Genomic DNA, 13,982 nt, shown 5'->3' with positions numbered 1-13,982 from the left:
AAACTCCTCCCCGCCACTGTTTCGTCCACTTACAACAATAACAAAACTCCTCCCCGCCACTGTTTCGTCCACTTACAACAATAACAAAACTCCTCCCCGCCACTGTTTCGTCCACTCTCAAATTCATTCATTCATTAATATACTGTACATAGAGCTATGGATTTAAGGACTGACCAGCCATGATATCAAAATTATAGTTTTAAACATGTTTTGAGGCTATGTAGTGTTTGTTTACATTTTACTTTGTTTACAAACATTGGAGTAAAATAAGTTTATATGTCGGGTTCTCATGACGTGTGACAGTTGAACTGAAACTCATGAGGCAATTATAAAGTTATATTCTTCAAGAATCAACATCATTCATTTATAAGTCCAAAACTGGATGTACAGTAACAACTGTAGATTGCCCCTTTAATTTTTAACCATAAATGATTAGATATGTAATTTAAGACCACTGTGTGCAGCACCTTAAACATTTAACCTCTTTAGTCTGGTTTTGTTCAACATACTGTAGATTCTGTATTAGTGTACTTAATTTATCCATTTTCCATTAGGCCTTTTATATTGATGTGTCATGTCTGTGTCTCCCCCTGCAGGTAAGGAGGAGATGCTGCAGGCGCGGGACTTTGAGACGGCCTCTCTGTCTGAGATCAAGGCTCTGCTGAAGAAACATGAGGCCTTCGAGAGCGACCTGGCCGCGCACCAGGACCGCGTCGAGCAGATAGCTGCCATCGCTCAGGAGTTAAAGTAAGGAGGGATGGATGGAGGGAGGGAGGGACGGGTAGAGGGAGGGAGGGAGGTGTAGAGGGAGGGGTGGACAGAGGGAGGGAGGGAGGGTGGGTGGGTGGACAGAGGGAGGGAGGGAGGGTGGGTGGGTGGACAGAGGGAGGGAGGGACGGGTAGAGGGAGGGACGGGTAGAGGGAGGGAGGGATGGAGGGGTGAACGGAGGGAGGGACGGGTAGAGGGAGTGACGGGTAGAGGGAGGGAGGGATGGAGGGGTGAACGGAGGGAGGGAGGGATAGCAGTTTCAATCGCTATCTTTCCTCCATTATCAAAGGGTTTGTTATAACATGGTTGTATTGATCAGTTATGCCTCTTTCCTCTGTTGTCCATCAGTGAGCTGGACTTCTATGACCAGTTATAACATGGTTATAGTGGTTATAACATGATTATAGGGCTGTGACTGTTATATGGCTAAAAACAATGTTGTTTCGTTTTTTTCCCACAAAATTAAAATCACAGTGCAGCTATTACAAAACAAATGGTTGTGTCTTTACTATGGATTAAGTGATATGACATGCTATTTTATCAAATAATTTCTCTGTAATAAATATTACCTGATTAAACATGTCAATGTAATTAACTAGGAAGTCGGGGGCACCACGGAAGAATGTTTATAGAGCTGTTGTCTTCCGAATAAACTCTTAAAGACCTGGTAATCTTTTACATCAATAGCGGTCAATCATTAATCAGCAACTTATTCAGTCTCATCTGAACGTCGTAAAATTCTTGGTTATCTTCATGAACCCTGGCTAACAAGTTGAATCAGCAAACCAAAATTTGGTTTAATTATTTATATACTAAATACCTGAATAATCACACAGAATTACGAAGTATGGCAGCTAACCAGTCTCCTCCGTTCCAAAAATGACTACATATTAGAATCAAAATCTTGACACTCAGAAATGTAGGTCGACACCGGGAGTCGACGTGCAAGGAGTCGAGGAATCAATCATTTTGTAGTCGAATCTCCGCCACTACATCATCGTTGTTAACGGTTGGAAAAAATGGCAGAGAAAGGCAAGCGAAGTCCTGTATGACAATACTTTAAGAAGTTAAATGAGAAGGAAATGCAAACTTTGCGAGGTGGAAATTGACTACTGTAATGGTAGTACAGGTGCAATGCTTCACCATCTGAAATGGACGTACCGTGAGACCCAAACCGTTGCTGTCAGCAGTGCAGCTGCATTGTGAATTCACGTGAAATGTTAAATGTTATGAATTTATCTTATCGTTTTAACGGTTAATGGTTATAGGGGTTATAGGGCTGTTATAACATGGTTACATAAGCCTACCAGATGAGCTAAATGTATTCTATGCTCGTTTCGAGGCAATCAACACTGAAGCATGCATGAGAGCACCAGCTGTTCCGGACGACTGTGTGATCACGCTCTCCATAGCCGATGTGAGAAAGACCTTTAAACAGGTCAAGATTCACAAGGCCGCAGGGTCAGACGGATTACCAGGACGTGTACTCCGAGCATGCGCTGACCAACTGGCAAGTGTCTTCACTGGCATTTTCACCCTGTCCCTGAGTCTGTAATACCAACATATTTCAAGCAGACCACTATAGTCCCTGTGCCCAAGAACACCAAGGTGCCTAAATGACTACCAACCCGTAGCACTCACGTCTGTAGCCATGAAGTGCTTTGAAAAGTTGGTCATGGCTCACATCAACACCATTATCCCAGAAACCCTAGACCCACTCCAATTTGCATACCGCCCCAACAGATCCATAGATGATGCAATCTCTATTGCACTCCACACTGCCCTTTCCTACCTGGACAAAAGGAACACCTTGAGAATGCTATTCATTGACTACAGCTCAGCGTTCAACACCATAGTGCCCTCAAAGCCCAACACTTAGCTAAGGACCCTGGGACTAAACACCTCCCTCTGCAACTGGATCCTGGACTTCCTGGCGGGCCGCACCCAGGTGGTGAGGGTAGGTAACAACATATCTGCCACGCTGATCCTCAACACAGGGGCCCCTCAGGGGTGCGTGCGCAGTCCCCTCCTGTACTCCCTGTTCACCCATGGCCAAGCACGACTCCAACACCATCATTAAGTTTGCCGACGACACAACAGTGGTAGGCCTGATCACCGACAACGACGAGACAACCTATAGGGAGGAGGTCAGAGACCTGGCCAGGTGGTGCCAGAATAACAACCTCTCCCTCAACGTGATCAAGACAAAGGAGATGATCGTGGACTACAGGAAAAGGAGCACCGAGCACGCCCCCATCCTCATCGACAGGGCTGTAGTGGAGCAGGTTGAGAGATTCAAGTTCCTTGATGTCCACATCACCAACAAACTAACATGGTCCAAACACACCAAGACAGTCGTGAAGAGGGCACAACAACAACTTTTCCCCCTCAGGAGACTGAAAAGATTTGGCATGGGTCCTCAGATCCTCAAAACATTCTACAGCTGCACCATCGAGAGCATCCTGACTGGTCGGCAACTGCTTGGCCTCCGACCGCAAGGCACTACAGAGGGTAGTGCGTACGGCCCAGTACATCACCGGGGCCAAGCTTCCTGCCATCCAGGACCTCTATACCAGGCGGTGTCACAGAAAGGCCCTTAAAATTGCCAAAGAATCCAGTCACCCAAGTCACAGGCTGTTCTCTCTGCTACCACATAGCAAGCAGTACCGGACCGCCAAGTCTAGGTCCAAAAGACTTCTTAACAGCTTCTACCCCCAAGCCATAAGACTCCTGAACAGCTAATCATATGATTTGTTTAACACTTTTTGGCTTTTGGGTTACTACATGTTTCCATATGTGTTATTTCATAGTTTTGATGTCTTAACTATTATTCTACAATGTAGAAATGTGTAAAAAATAAAGAAAAACCCTTGAATGAGTAGGTGTGTCCAAACTTTTAATAAAAAAAAAAAAAACTTTCTTACCACTTATTTTTCTTAAAACTGCATTGTTGGTTAATTAAGGGCTTGTCAGTAAGCATTTCACTGTGAGGTCTACTACACCTGTTGTATTCAGTATTTCACTGTGAGGTCTACTACACCTGTTGTATTCAGCATTTCACTGTGAGGTCTACTACACCTGTTGTATTCAGCATTTCACTGTGAGGTCTACTATACCTGTTGTATTCAGCATTTCACTGTGAGGTCTACTATACCTGTTGTATTCAGCATTTCACTGTGAGGTCTACTATACCTGTTGTATTCAGCATTTCACTGTAACGTCTACTACACCTGTTGTATTCGGCATTTCACTGTAACGTCTACTACACCTGTTGTATTCGGCGCATGTGACAAATAAAATTATTTGATACAACGTCCCTCTCTCTCTCTGTCTTGTCCCCCCCCCCCCCCCCTCCAGTGAGCTGGACTACTATGACTCCCCCAGTGTGAACGCTCGGTGCCAGAGGATATGTGACCGATGGGACGCCCTCGGAGCCCTGACCCAGAAACGCAGCGAAGCTCTGCAGGTACTGTAGGAGGAACCTGAAACTTAGAAATTACTAGAAACCAAGGCTCCTGAGGGACCTCCTGAGGGTTGATGTTGGTGTAAGACCAAGGCTCCTGAGGGATCTCCTGAGGGTTGATGTTGGTGTAAGACCAAGGCTCCTGAGGGACCTCCTGAGGGTTGATGTTGGTGTAAGACCAAGGCTCTTGAGGGACCTCCTGAGGGTTGATGTTGGTGTAAGACCAAGGCTCCTGAGGGATCTCCTGAGGGTTGATGTTGGTGTAAGACCAAGGCTCTTGAGGGACCTCCTGAGGGTTGATGTTGGTGTAAGACCAAGGCTCCTGAGGGACCTCCTGAGGGTTGATGTTGGTGTAAGACCAAGGCTCTTGAGGGACCTCCTGAGGGTTGATGTTGGTGTAAAACCAAGGTATCCTCAAACCACACAATGGTAACTAATATTAATAGGTTATCTTCTTCACAGAGGAATGACTGTCCAATACTGACTATATGAATATTTGATTCATATATTTGACTGGGACCATGTACAATAAATATTGCCCCAATCTTTGAACGACATAGATTATTCTCATCTGCAATCCTTTGTGTTCAATGTAGTCAATTGACTTTCTTCTTGCTCCCAGCCTTAACAATGTGCTGACTGTTTTCTTTCTCTCTCTCTCTCTCTCTCTCTCTGTGTGTCTGTAACAGAGAACTGAGAAGCTTCTGGAGACAATAGACCAGTTATATCTGGAGTTTGCCAATCGAGCTGCTCCGTTCAACAACTGGATGGAGGGCGCCATGGAGGATCTGCAAGACACCTTCATCGTCCACACTATAGAGGAGATACAGGTTAACACACACACACACACACACACACACACACACACACACACACACACACACACACACACACACACACACACACACACACACACACACACACACACACACACACACACACACACACACACACACACACACACACACACACACACACACACACACACACACACACACACACACACAGATTTAAAAAAACAATTCTTGGCATCTTTTGTGTGTGTGTGTGTGTCTTTCCCTACCACAGAGCCTCAGTACAGCCCATGAGCAGTTTAAAGCCACTCTCCCTGATGCGGATAAGGAACGCGGTGCCATCCTGGGCATCCACAATGAGATCGCCAAGATAGTGGCTACCTATCATGTGAACATGGCTGGCAGCAACCCTTACACCAACATCAACCCTCAGGAGGTCAACGCCAAATGGGACAAGGTACACCAGCAACTACAGTTGCAAAATTCCCGCTAACACTCCCAAAATTCCCGGTAACAATCCCAAAATTCCCAGGTTCTCCTGGTTGGAGGATTCCTGGACTACCTTCGTATTATCATCTAGTGTCTAAGGTGTTAAACCTCATCAGGTGATCAAGGTACTTAGATAGCAGAAGGTACGATAAAACGAGCCCTCATGGCTCTAACTACGTGTTTTGTCTCGTTGTCTGTTATTCCCCAGGTGAGACAGCTGGTACCCCAGAGGGACCAGGCTCTGATCGAAGAGCACGCCCGGCAGCAGAACAGCGAGCGTCTCCGCAGGCAGTTCGCCAACCAAGCCAACGTCATCGGGCCCTGGATTCAGACCAAGATGGCGGTCAGTCCACATACTTATCCTAGACCCAACCCCTGAGCTCTAACCTTTACCCTAACCCTAACCCAACCATGCCAACGTCATCAGGGCCCTGGATTCAGACCAAGATGGCGGTCAGTCCACATACTTATCCTAGACCAACCCCTGAGCTCTAACCTTTACCCTAACCCAACCATGCCAATGTCATCAGGGCCTTGGATCCAGACCAAGATGGCGGTCAGTCCACACACTTATCCTAGACCAACCCCTGAGCTCTAACCTTTACCCTAACCCAACCATGCCAACGTCATCAGGGCCCTGGATCCAGAACAAGATGGAGGTCAGTCCACACACTTATCCTAGACCAACCCCTGAGCTCTAACCTTTACCCTAACCCAACCATGCCAACGTCATCAGGGCCCTGGATCCAGACCAAGATGGAGGTCAGTCCACACACTTATCCTAGACCAACCCCTGAGCTCTAACCTTTACCCTAACCCTAACCCAACCATGCCAACATCATCAGGGCCTTGGATCCAGACCAAGATGGAGGTCAGTCCACACACTTATCCTAGACCAACCCCTGAGCTCTAACCTTTACCCTAACCCAACCATGCCAACGTCATCAGGGCCTTGCATCCAAACCAAGATGGAGGTGACCCAGAGTAGAGAACCAGAATGTTCTATTCATTCTATTTCTATGGTCCAAAGTCCAGGCAGAGCAAAAATGACCATTAGTACTGGTGTTGGAACTTACTGGCTCCATAGGTTCCTTTGGGGGTATTGCTATCTTGGACTCTGACTTGGACTCTGAATGCTTGGAACTTGTGATTGGACCTGGACTCTGAATGCTTGGGACTTGTGATTGGACCTGGACTCTGAATGCTTGGGACTTGTGACTGGACTTGGACTCTGAATGAAGGACTCTGAATGCTTGGGACTTGTGATTGGACCTGGACTCTGAATGCTTGGGACTTGTGATTGGACCTGGACTCTGAATGCTTGGGACTTGTGACTGGACTTGGACTCTGAATGAAGGACTCTGAATGCTTGGGACTTGTGATTGGACCTGGACTCTGAATGCTTGGGACTTGTGATTGGACCTGGACTCTGAATGAAGGACTCTGAATGCTTGGGACTTGTGATTGGACTTGGACTCTGAATGCTTGGGACTTGTGATTGGACCTGGACTCTGAATGAAGGACTCTGAATGCTTGGGACTTGTGATTGGACTTGGACTCTGAATGCTTGGGACTTGTGATTGGACCTGGACTCTGATTGAAGGACTCTGAATGCTTGGGACTTGTGATTGGACCTGGACTCTGAATGAAGGACTCTGAATGCTTGGGACTTGTGACTGGACCTGGACTCTGAATGAAGGACTCTGAATGCTTGGGACTTGTGATTGGACCTGGACTCTGAATGCTTGGGACTTGTGACTGGACCTGGACTCTGAATGAAGGACTCTGAATGCTTGGGACTTGTGACTGGACCTGGACTCTGAATGAAGGACTCTGAATGCTTGGGACTTGTGACTGGACCTGGACTCTGAATGCTTGGGACTTGTGACTGGACTTGGACTCTGAATGAAGGACTCTGAATGCTTGGGACTTGTGATTGGACCTGGACTCTGAATGCTTGGGACTTGTGATTGGACCTGGACTCTGAATGCTTGGGACTTGTGATTGGACCTGGACTCTGAATGCTTGGGACTTGTGATTGGACCTGGACTCTGAATGAAGGACTCTGAATGCTTGGGACTTGTGACTGGACTTGGACTCTGAATGCTTGGGACTTGTGGCTGGACTTGGACTTGAGGTTTAGTGACTTGACTACAATACTGGCGTCCTGGGTGTACAACCCACAACTCATATTACCAGCCCCTGTCATCCGGCTCGAAGGACCGCCATGAAAAAGAGTGCCACTTCATAGTCAGTGTTCTCAGAGAGAGGTGCTGGTTTAGATAGTAGCAGTCGGGTCCGGGTTAAAGGTGAGAGCAGTTTTGGTTCTTTGTTCTCATGCCTGTTTTTCACAAACCAATTCAAACCGTTTCTGTTCTCTAGTCTCTATTCTGTCCAGTTGGGGTTTAACCCTCCCTCTACCCCTCCCTCTACCCCTCCCTCCCTCTACCCCTCCCTCCCTCTACCCCTCCCTCTACACCTCCCTCCCTCTACCCCTCCCTCTACCCCTCCCTCTACCACTCCCTCCCTCTACCCCTCCCTCTAACCCTCCCTCTACCCCTCCCTCCCTCTACCCCTCCCTCCCTCTACCCCTCCCTCCCTCTACCCCTCCCTCCCTCTACCCCTCCCTCCCTCTACACCTCCCTCACTCTACACCTCCCTCCCTCTACACCTCCCTCCCTCTACCCCTCTTATTGTTGGTTTCATACTCAGCAGAATGGTTTATCTGAAACATTCTGTCCAGTTGGTTTTGCTGAACCCCCTCCTCCTCCTCCATGTTTCTCTTGTCTGTAGGAGATTGGTCGTATCTCCATCGAGATGCACGGAACCCTGGAGGATCAGCTGACCCACCTCCGCCAATACGAGAAGAACATTGTCAACTACAAGCCAAAGATCGACCAATTGGAGGGAGACCACCAGCTGATTCAGGAAGCTCTCATCTTCGACAACAAGCACACCAACTACACCATGGAGGTAAGAAAGCAAACGGTATCGAGATCAGGTACAATTCTTATTGAGAACCGGAGAACCTTCAGAATACGTTTTTGAATGTGTGACCTTACGATGACAATCTTGGGTCTGATCCCACCCCTGCAGCATATTCGTGTGGGCTGGGAGCAGCTCCTGACCACCATCGCCAGAACCATCAACGAGATCGAAAACCAGATTCTGACGAGGGACGCCAAGGGCATCAGCCAGGACCAGATGAACGAGTTCAGAGCCTCCTTCAACCACTTCGACAGGGTCAGTTTCACAGAGAATGCAGGGCATAGAGCAGAGAAGAAGAGGTTTCACAGAGAATGCAGGGCATAGAGCAGAGAAGAAGAGGTTTCACAGAGAATGCAGGGCATAGAGCAGAGAAGAAGAGGTTTCACAGTACACTCATTGTCTACCCTACTGAATATCGTTATAAACAATGTGTTTTCCACCTATTTAGACCACATGAACAAAGCGAGGAGGTTGAGGTGGACAAGAGGATAGTTTGTTGGGTCGTTGAACCATGTTATTCCTCTCATAGTGTTGCACTAACAAACTACAGGACTTAGGAAGGGCTTTGTTTTTCTGTCGCCAAACACGCATGTAGATGCGTGTTTGTAGATAATGAACCAGGACCAACGGATAACATCGATAGAGGTGTTGAACTCATCTAAGCTGATGGTATTTATGAGTATATGAGCGGAGAGAGATGTACGATCATAAGCTGTTCCAGAGACTGTACTTTACTCCTATTCCACCGATGAGAGTAAACCTCAGGACACCACTGTTCCTCTCAGAAGAATATTCTCCCTAGCCCCCTCCCGTCCCATTTACCCTCGCCCTTTCCTCTCCTATCCCCTCCCCCACCCTCCCCCCCTCCCCTCCTCCCCTCCCCCCCTCCCCTCCTCCCCCCTCCCCTCCCCCCCCCCCCCCCGTCCCATTTACCCTCGCCCTTTCCTCTCCTATCCCCTCCCTTCCCCCTCCCCCCCCCCCCCCCCTCCCCTCCCCCCCCCTCCCCTCCCCCCCCCTCCCCTCCCCCCCCCCGTCCCGTCCCGTCCCATTTACCCTCGCCCTTTCCTCTCCTATCCCCTCCCTTCCCCCTCCCCCACCCTCCCCCCCTCCCCTCCTCCCCTCCCCCCCTCCCCCCCCCCCCGTCCCATTTACCCTCGCCCTTTCCTCTCCTATCCCCCCCCCCCCCCCCCCACCACCCTCCCATCCCCCACCCCCTCCCAGATCACAGCGTTTACATCACTAAGCTCAGTATGAAGAGCACCACCTATTATGGATGGATGGAGTTGTTGTCTTTATCTGTCACACTTCTCTTCCTTCCTACACTCGTCCGTATCCCCCAACCAAGCTTTTATAGATGGACTCCGCCGTTACATTTCTCCGTGACCTCATGCATTCTTCCATAGCCACGAGTATTGTTCATCAGTCGAATAATAACCGCAGTTAAATAACTTATGGAAGGAGTCCCGGGGGAACCGTTCTAGTGTCTGTCTTTCTATTCTCGGTGATATCTGGTCGTGTCTTTCCGCTCGCTCACAGCCTTTAATTAAAAATAGTTTTTTTTTTAGGGCGGTTATGAGTTCATGAGGTTTATTGGATTCTATTGGAGACAGATATCTAGGGGACAACTTTTCCCCAGACACATGGCTATAGAGCGTGTCCCTATGGCCTTACAAGGTTTTACAGTCATGTCTCAGACTAAGGGGAAAAATATGTTTCATACCAGGGTTTCCCAAACCCCCCCCCCCCAGCACAATGCAGCTGATTCAAATAATCAACTCGTCATCAAGCATTGATTTTCTGAATCAGTTCCTAGGGCAAAAACCTAAATGTTCACCACTTGACTTTGTGACCCACTGTGTTATATGATGTATGAAGGATATGCCTGTCGCATACCGTAATACAAGGCCCTGTACTGTAAAGTTTGCCTGCCACACTGTACCGAACACCTCTGATTGAATATCCTGTCACTGGACCGAACACCTCTGATTGAATATCCTGTCACTGGACCGAACACCTCTGATTGAATATCCTGTCACTGGACCGAACACCTCTGATTGAATATCCTGTCACTGGACCGAACACCTCTGATTGAATATCCTGTCACTGGACCGAACACCTCTGATTGAATATCCTGTCACTGGACCAAACACCTCTGATTGAATATCCCATTATCAAACACAGCAATGTGTCACAGCCTCAGCACCTCACTGTAAGGTCCTAACGTATGTTGTGTTCTCTGTCTCTTGTTGTGCATGGCCCCAACACCTTATCAACCATCCACCCCTATATCCAACCCCTTATCATCCATCCAACCCCTTATCAACCATCCACCCCTATATCCAACCCCTTATCAACCATCCACCCCTATATCCAACCCCTTATCATCCATCCAACCCCTTATCAACCATCCACCCCTATATCCAACCCCTTATCATCCATCCACCCCTATATCCAACCACTTATCATCCATCCACCCCTATATCCAACTCCTTATCATCCATCCACCCCTATATCCAACTCCTTATCATCCATCCACCCCTATATCCAACCCCTTATCATCCATCCACCCCTATATCCAACTCCTTATCATCCATCCACCCCTATATCCAACTCCTTATCATCCATCCACCCCTATATCAACCATCTAACATCCATCCACCCCTATATCCAACCCCGTATCATCCATCCACCCCTATATCCAACCCCTTATCATCCATCCACCCCTATATCCAACTCCTTATCAACCATCCACCCCTATATCCAACACCTTATAAACCATCCACCCCTATATCCAACTCCTTATCAACCATCCACCCCTATATCCAACACCTTATAAACCATCCACCTCTATATCAATCCCTTATCATCCATCCACCCCTATATCCAACTCCTTATCATCCATCCACCCCTATATCCAACTCCTTATCATCCATCCACCCCTATATCCAACCCCTTATCATCCATCCACCCCTATATCCAACCCCTTATCATCCATCCACCCCTATATCCAACTCCTTATCATCCATCCACCCCTATATCCAACCCCTTATCATCCATTCACCCCTATATCCAACCCCTTATCAACCATCCACCCCTATATCCAACCCTGTATCATCCATCCACCCCTATACCCAACCCCTTATCAACCATCCACCCCTATATCCAATCCCTTATCATCAATCCACCCCTATATCCAACCCTCTATCACCCATCCACCCCTATATCCTATCATCCATCCACCCCTATCCCCAACCCCTTTTCAACCATCCACCCCTATATCCAACCCCTTATCATCCATCCACCCCTATATCCAACCCCTTATCATCCATCCACCCCTATATCCAACTCCTTATCATCCATCCACCCCTATATCCAACTCCTTATCATCTATCCACCCCTATATCCAACCACTTATCATCCATCCACCCCTATATCCAACCACTTATCATCCATCCACCCCTATATCCAACTCCTTATCATCCATCCACCCCTATATCCAACCACTTATCATCCATCCACCCCTATATCCAACTCCTTATCATCCATCCACCCCTATATCCAATCCCTTGTCTTCCATCCACCCCTATATCCAACTCCTTATCATCCATCCACCCCACATCTCTTTCTGCATGACACACCCCTACCCTCTCCTATCCACCCTACCCCTCCTGTCTACTTCACCCAACCCCTTCACTGACACCCCTCTGACACCCCTCTGACACACTTGTTTTGTGTGTGCTATGCTGCATGAACTGTGGCTTCACCCTGCTCCACCTGATGCCTGGCACACCTCCACATGGCCTGACCCTTCACACCTGGTATACCTGGCTCTTCACAACTGCCACACCTGGCCTGGGCTCCTACCTGGCCCTTCACACCTGGCACACCTGGCCTGGGTTCCTACCTGGCTCTTCACACCTGGCACACCTGGCCTGGGTTTCTACCTGGCTCTTCACACCTGGCACACCTGGCCTGGGTTCCTACCTGGCTCTTCACAACTGCCACACCTGGCCTGGGCTCCTACCTGGCTCTTCACACCTGGCACATCTGACCCTTCACACCTGGCCCCCTACCACACCTGACACCCCAGGACCACTCGGGCACTCTTGGGGCTGAGGAGTTCAAGGCCTGCCTGATCAGTCTGGGCTTCGATATCGCCAACGATGCACAGGTACTGAACACAGCTCCACACTGCAGGGGCCTGAGGTTAACGATGTCATTTTGTTCTCTTTGTTTTGTTCCTTTTATTCCCTTCTATCACCCCTGTATGTCAATTTATTCCCTGTACCCCCCTCTATGCCCCTTCTACCTCAATTTATTCCCTGTACCCCCCTCTATGCCCCTTCTACCTCAATGTACCCCCCTCTATGCCCCTTCTACCTCAATTTATTCCCTGTACCCCCCTCTATGCCCCTTCTACCTCAATGTACCCCCCTCTATGCCCCTTCTACCTCAATTTATTCCCTGTACCCCCCTCTATGCCCCTTCTACCTCAATGTACCCCCCTCTATGCCCCTTCTACCTCAATGTATTCCCTGTACCCCCCTCTATGCCCCTTCTACCTCAATGTACCCCCCTCTATGCCCCTTCTACCTCAATGTATTCCCTGTACCCACCTCTATCCCCCCTCTACCTCCATGTACCCCCCTCTATGCCCCTTCTACCTCAATGTATTCCCTGTACCCCCCTCTATGCCCCTTCTACCTCAATGTACCCCCCTCTATGCCCCTTCTACCTCAATGTATTCCCTGTACCCCCCTCTATGCCCCTTCTACCTCAATGTACCCCCCTCTATGCCCCTTCTACCTCAATGTATTCCCTGTACCCACCTCTATGCCCCTTCTACCTCAATGTATTCCCCGTACCCCCCTCTATGCCCCTTTTACCTCAATTTATTCCCTGTACCCACCTCTATCCCCCCTCTACCTCCATGTATTCCCTGTACCCACCTCTATGCCCCTTCTACCTCAATGTATTCCCTGTACCCCCCCCCCCCCTATGCCCCTTCTACCTCAATCTATTCCCTGTACCCACCTCTATGCCCCTTCTACCTCAATGTATTCCCTGTAACCCTCTCTATGCCCCTTCTACCTCAATTCTTCTTCTTCTTCTTCTTCTTCTTCTGTCCACCCCCCTCTTAATGTCCACCTGGAAACCTGTGACATCTCTCCCCTACTTTATTCTCCCCCCTCATATTTCCTCTTCCACCTTTCAATCTGTTCCTCCTTCGTTCTTCCTCCTTCGTACCTCCTTCGTACTGTTTGTCCCTGGCTGGTACCTGTAGAAGAAAACAGGGATGATGGAAGCGGAAGACTTCAAAACCTGCCTTATCTCCCTCGGTTACAACATGGTACAGCCAAACCACCCGTTCCATCTCTGTCAAGTACCCTCCTATGTTTGCCTATGAACCTATGAATGTATCAATATGTATCTGTCTGCCTTGTAGTCATTTGTGAAAAGGTAACAAGCTGTTCACTTG

The 13,982-nt window shown here is 48.6% G+C and overlaps 1 protein-coding gene across 3 annotated transcripts in view; it reads left to right on the top strand.

Annotated features, from left to right (window-relative positions):
• actn1 (actinin, alpha 1) overlaps positions 1–13,982 on the top strand; it is a gene marked incomplete in the record, with an annotated part of 133,230 nt that overhangs the window by 106,226 nt on the left and 13,022 nt on the right. Inside the window, 9 exon segments of one of the 3 annotated variants that reach the window (XM_055862480.1) lie at positions 597–747; positions 4,127–4,235; positions 4,922–5,062; positions 5,301–5,483; positions 5,724–5,858; positions 8,309–8,488; positions 8,612–8,758; positions 12,594–12,674; positions 13,788–13,853. In XM_055862480.1, coding sequence (XP_055718455.1) covers positions 597–747; positions 4,127–4,235; positions 4,922–5,062; positions 5,301–5,483; positions 5,724–5,858; positions 8,309–8,488; positions 8,612–8,758; positions 12,594–12,674; positions 13,788–13,853 — 1,193 coding nt within the window. 3 annotated transcript variants of the gene reach the window in all.

The sequence above is a fragment of the Salvelinus fontinalis genome, chromosome 15 (assembly GCF_029448725.1).
Source record: "Salvelinus fontinalis isolate EN_2023a chromosome 15, ASM2944872v1, whole genome shotgun sequence".
NCBI classification, from domain to species: Eukaryota; Metazoa; Chordata; class Actinopteri; order Salmoniformes; family Salmonidae; genus Salvelinus; species Salvelinus fontinalis.
The sequence above is the reverse complement of the archived record's forward strand: the minus strand, read 5'-3'. Positions and strand labels throughout refer to the sequence as shown.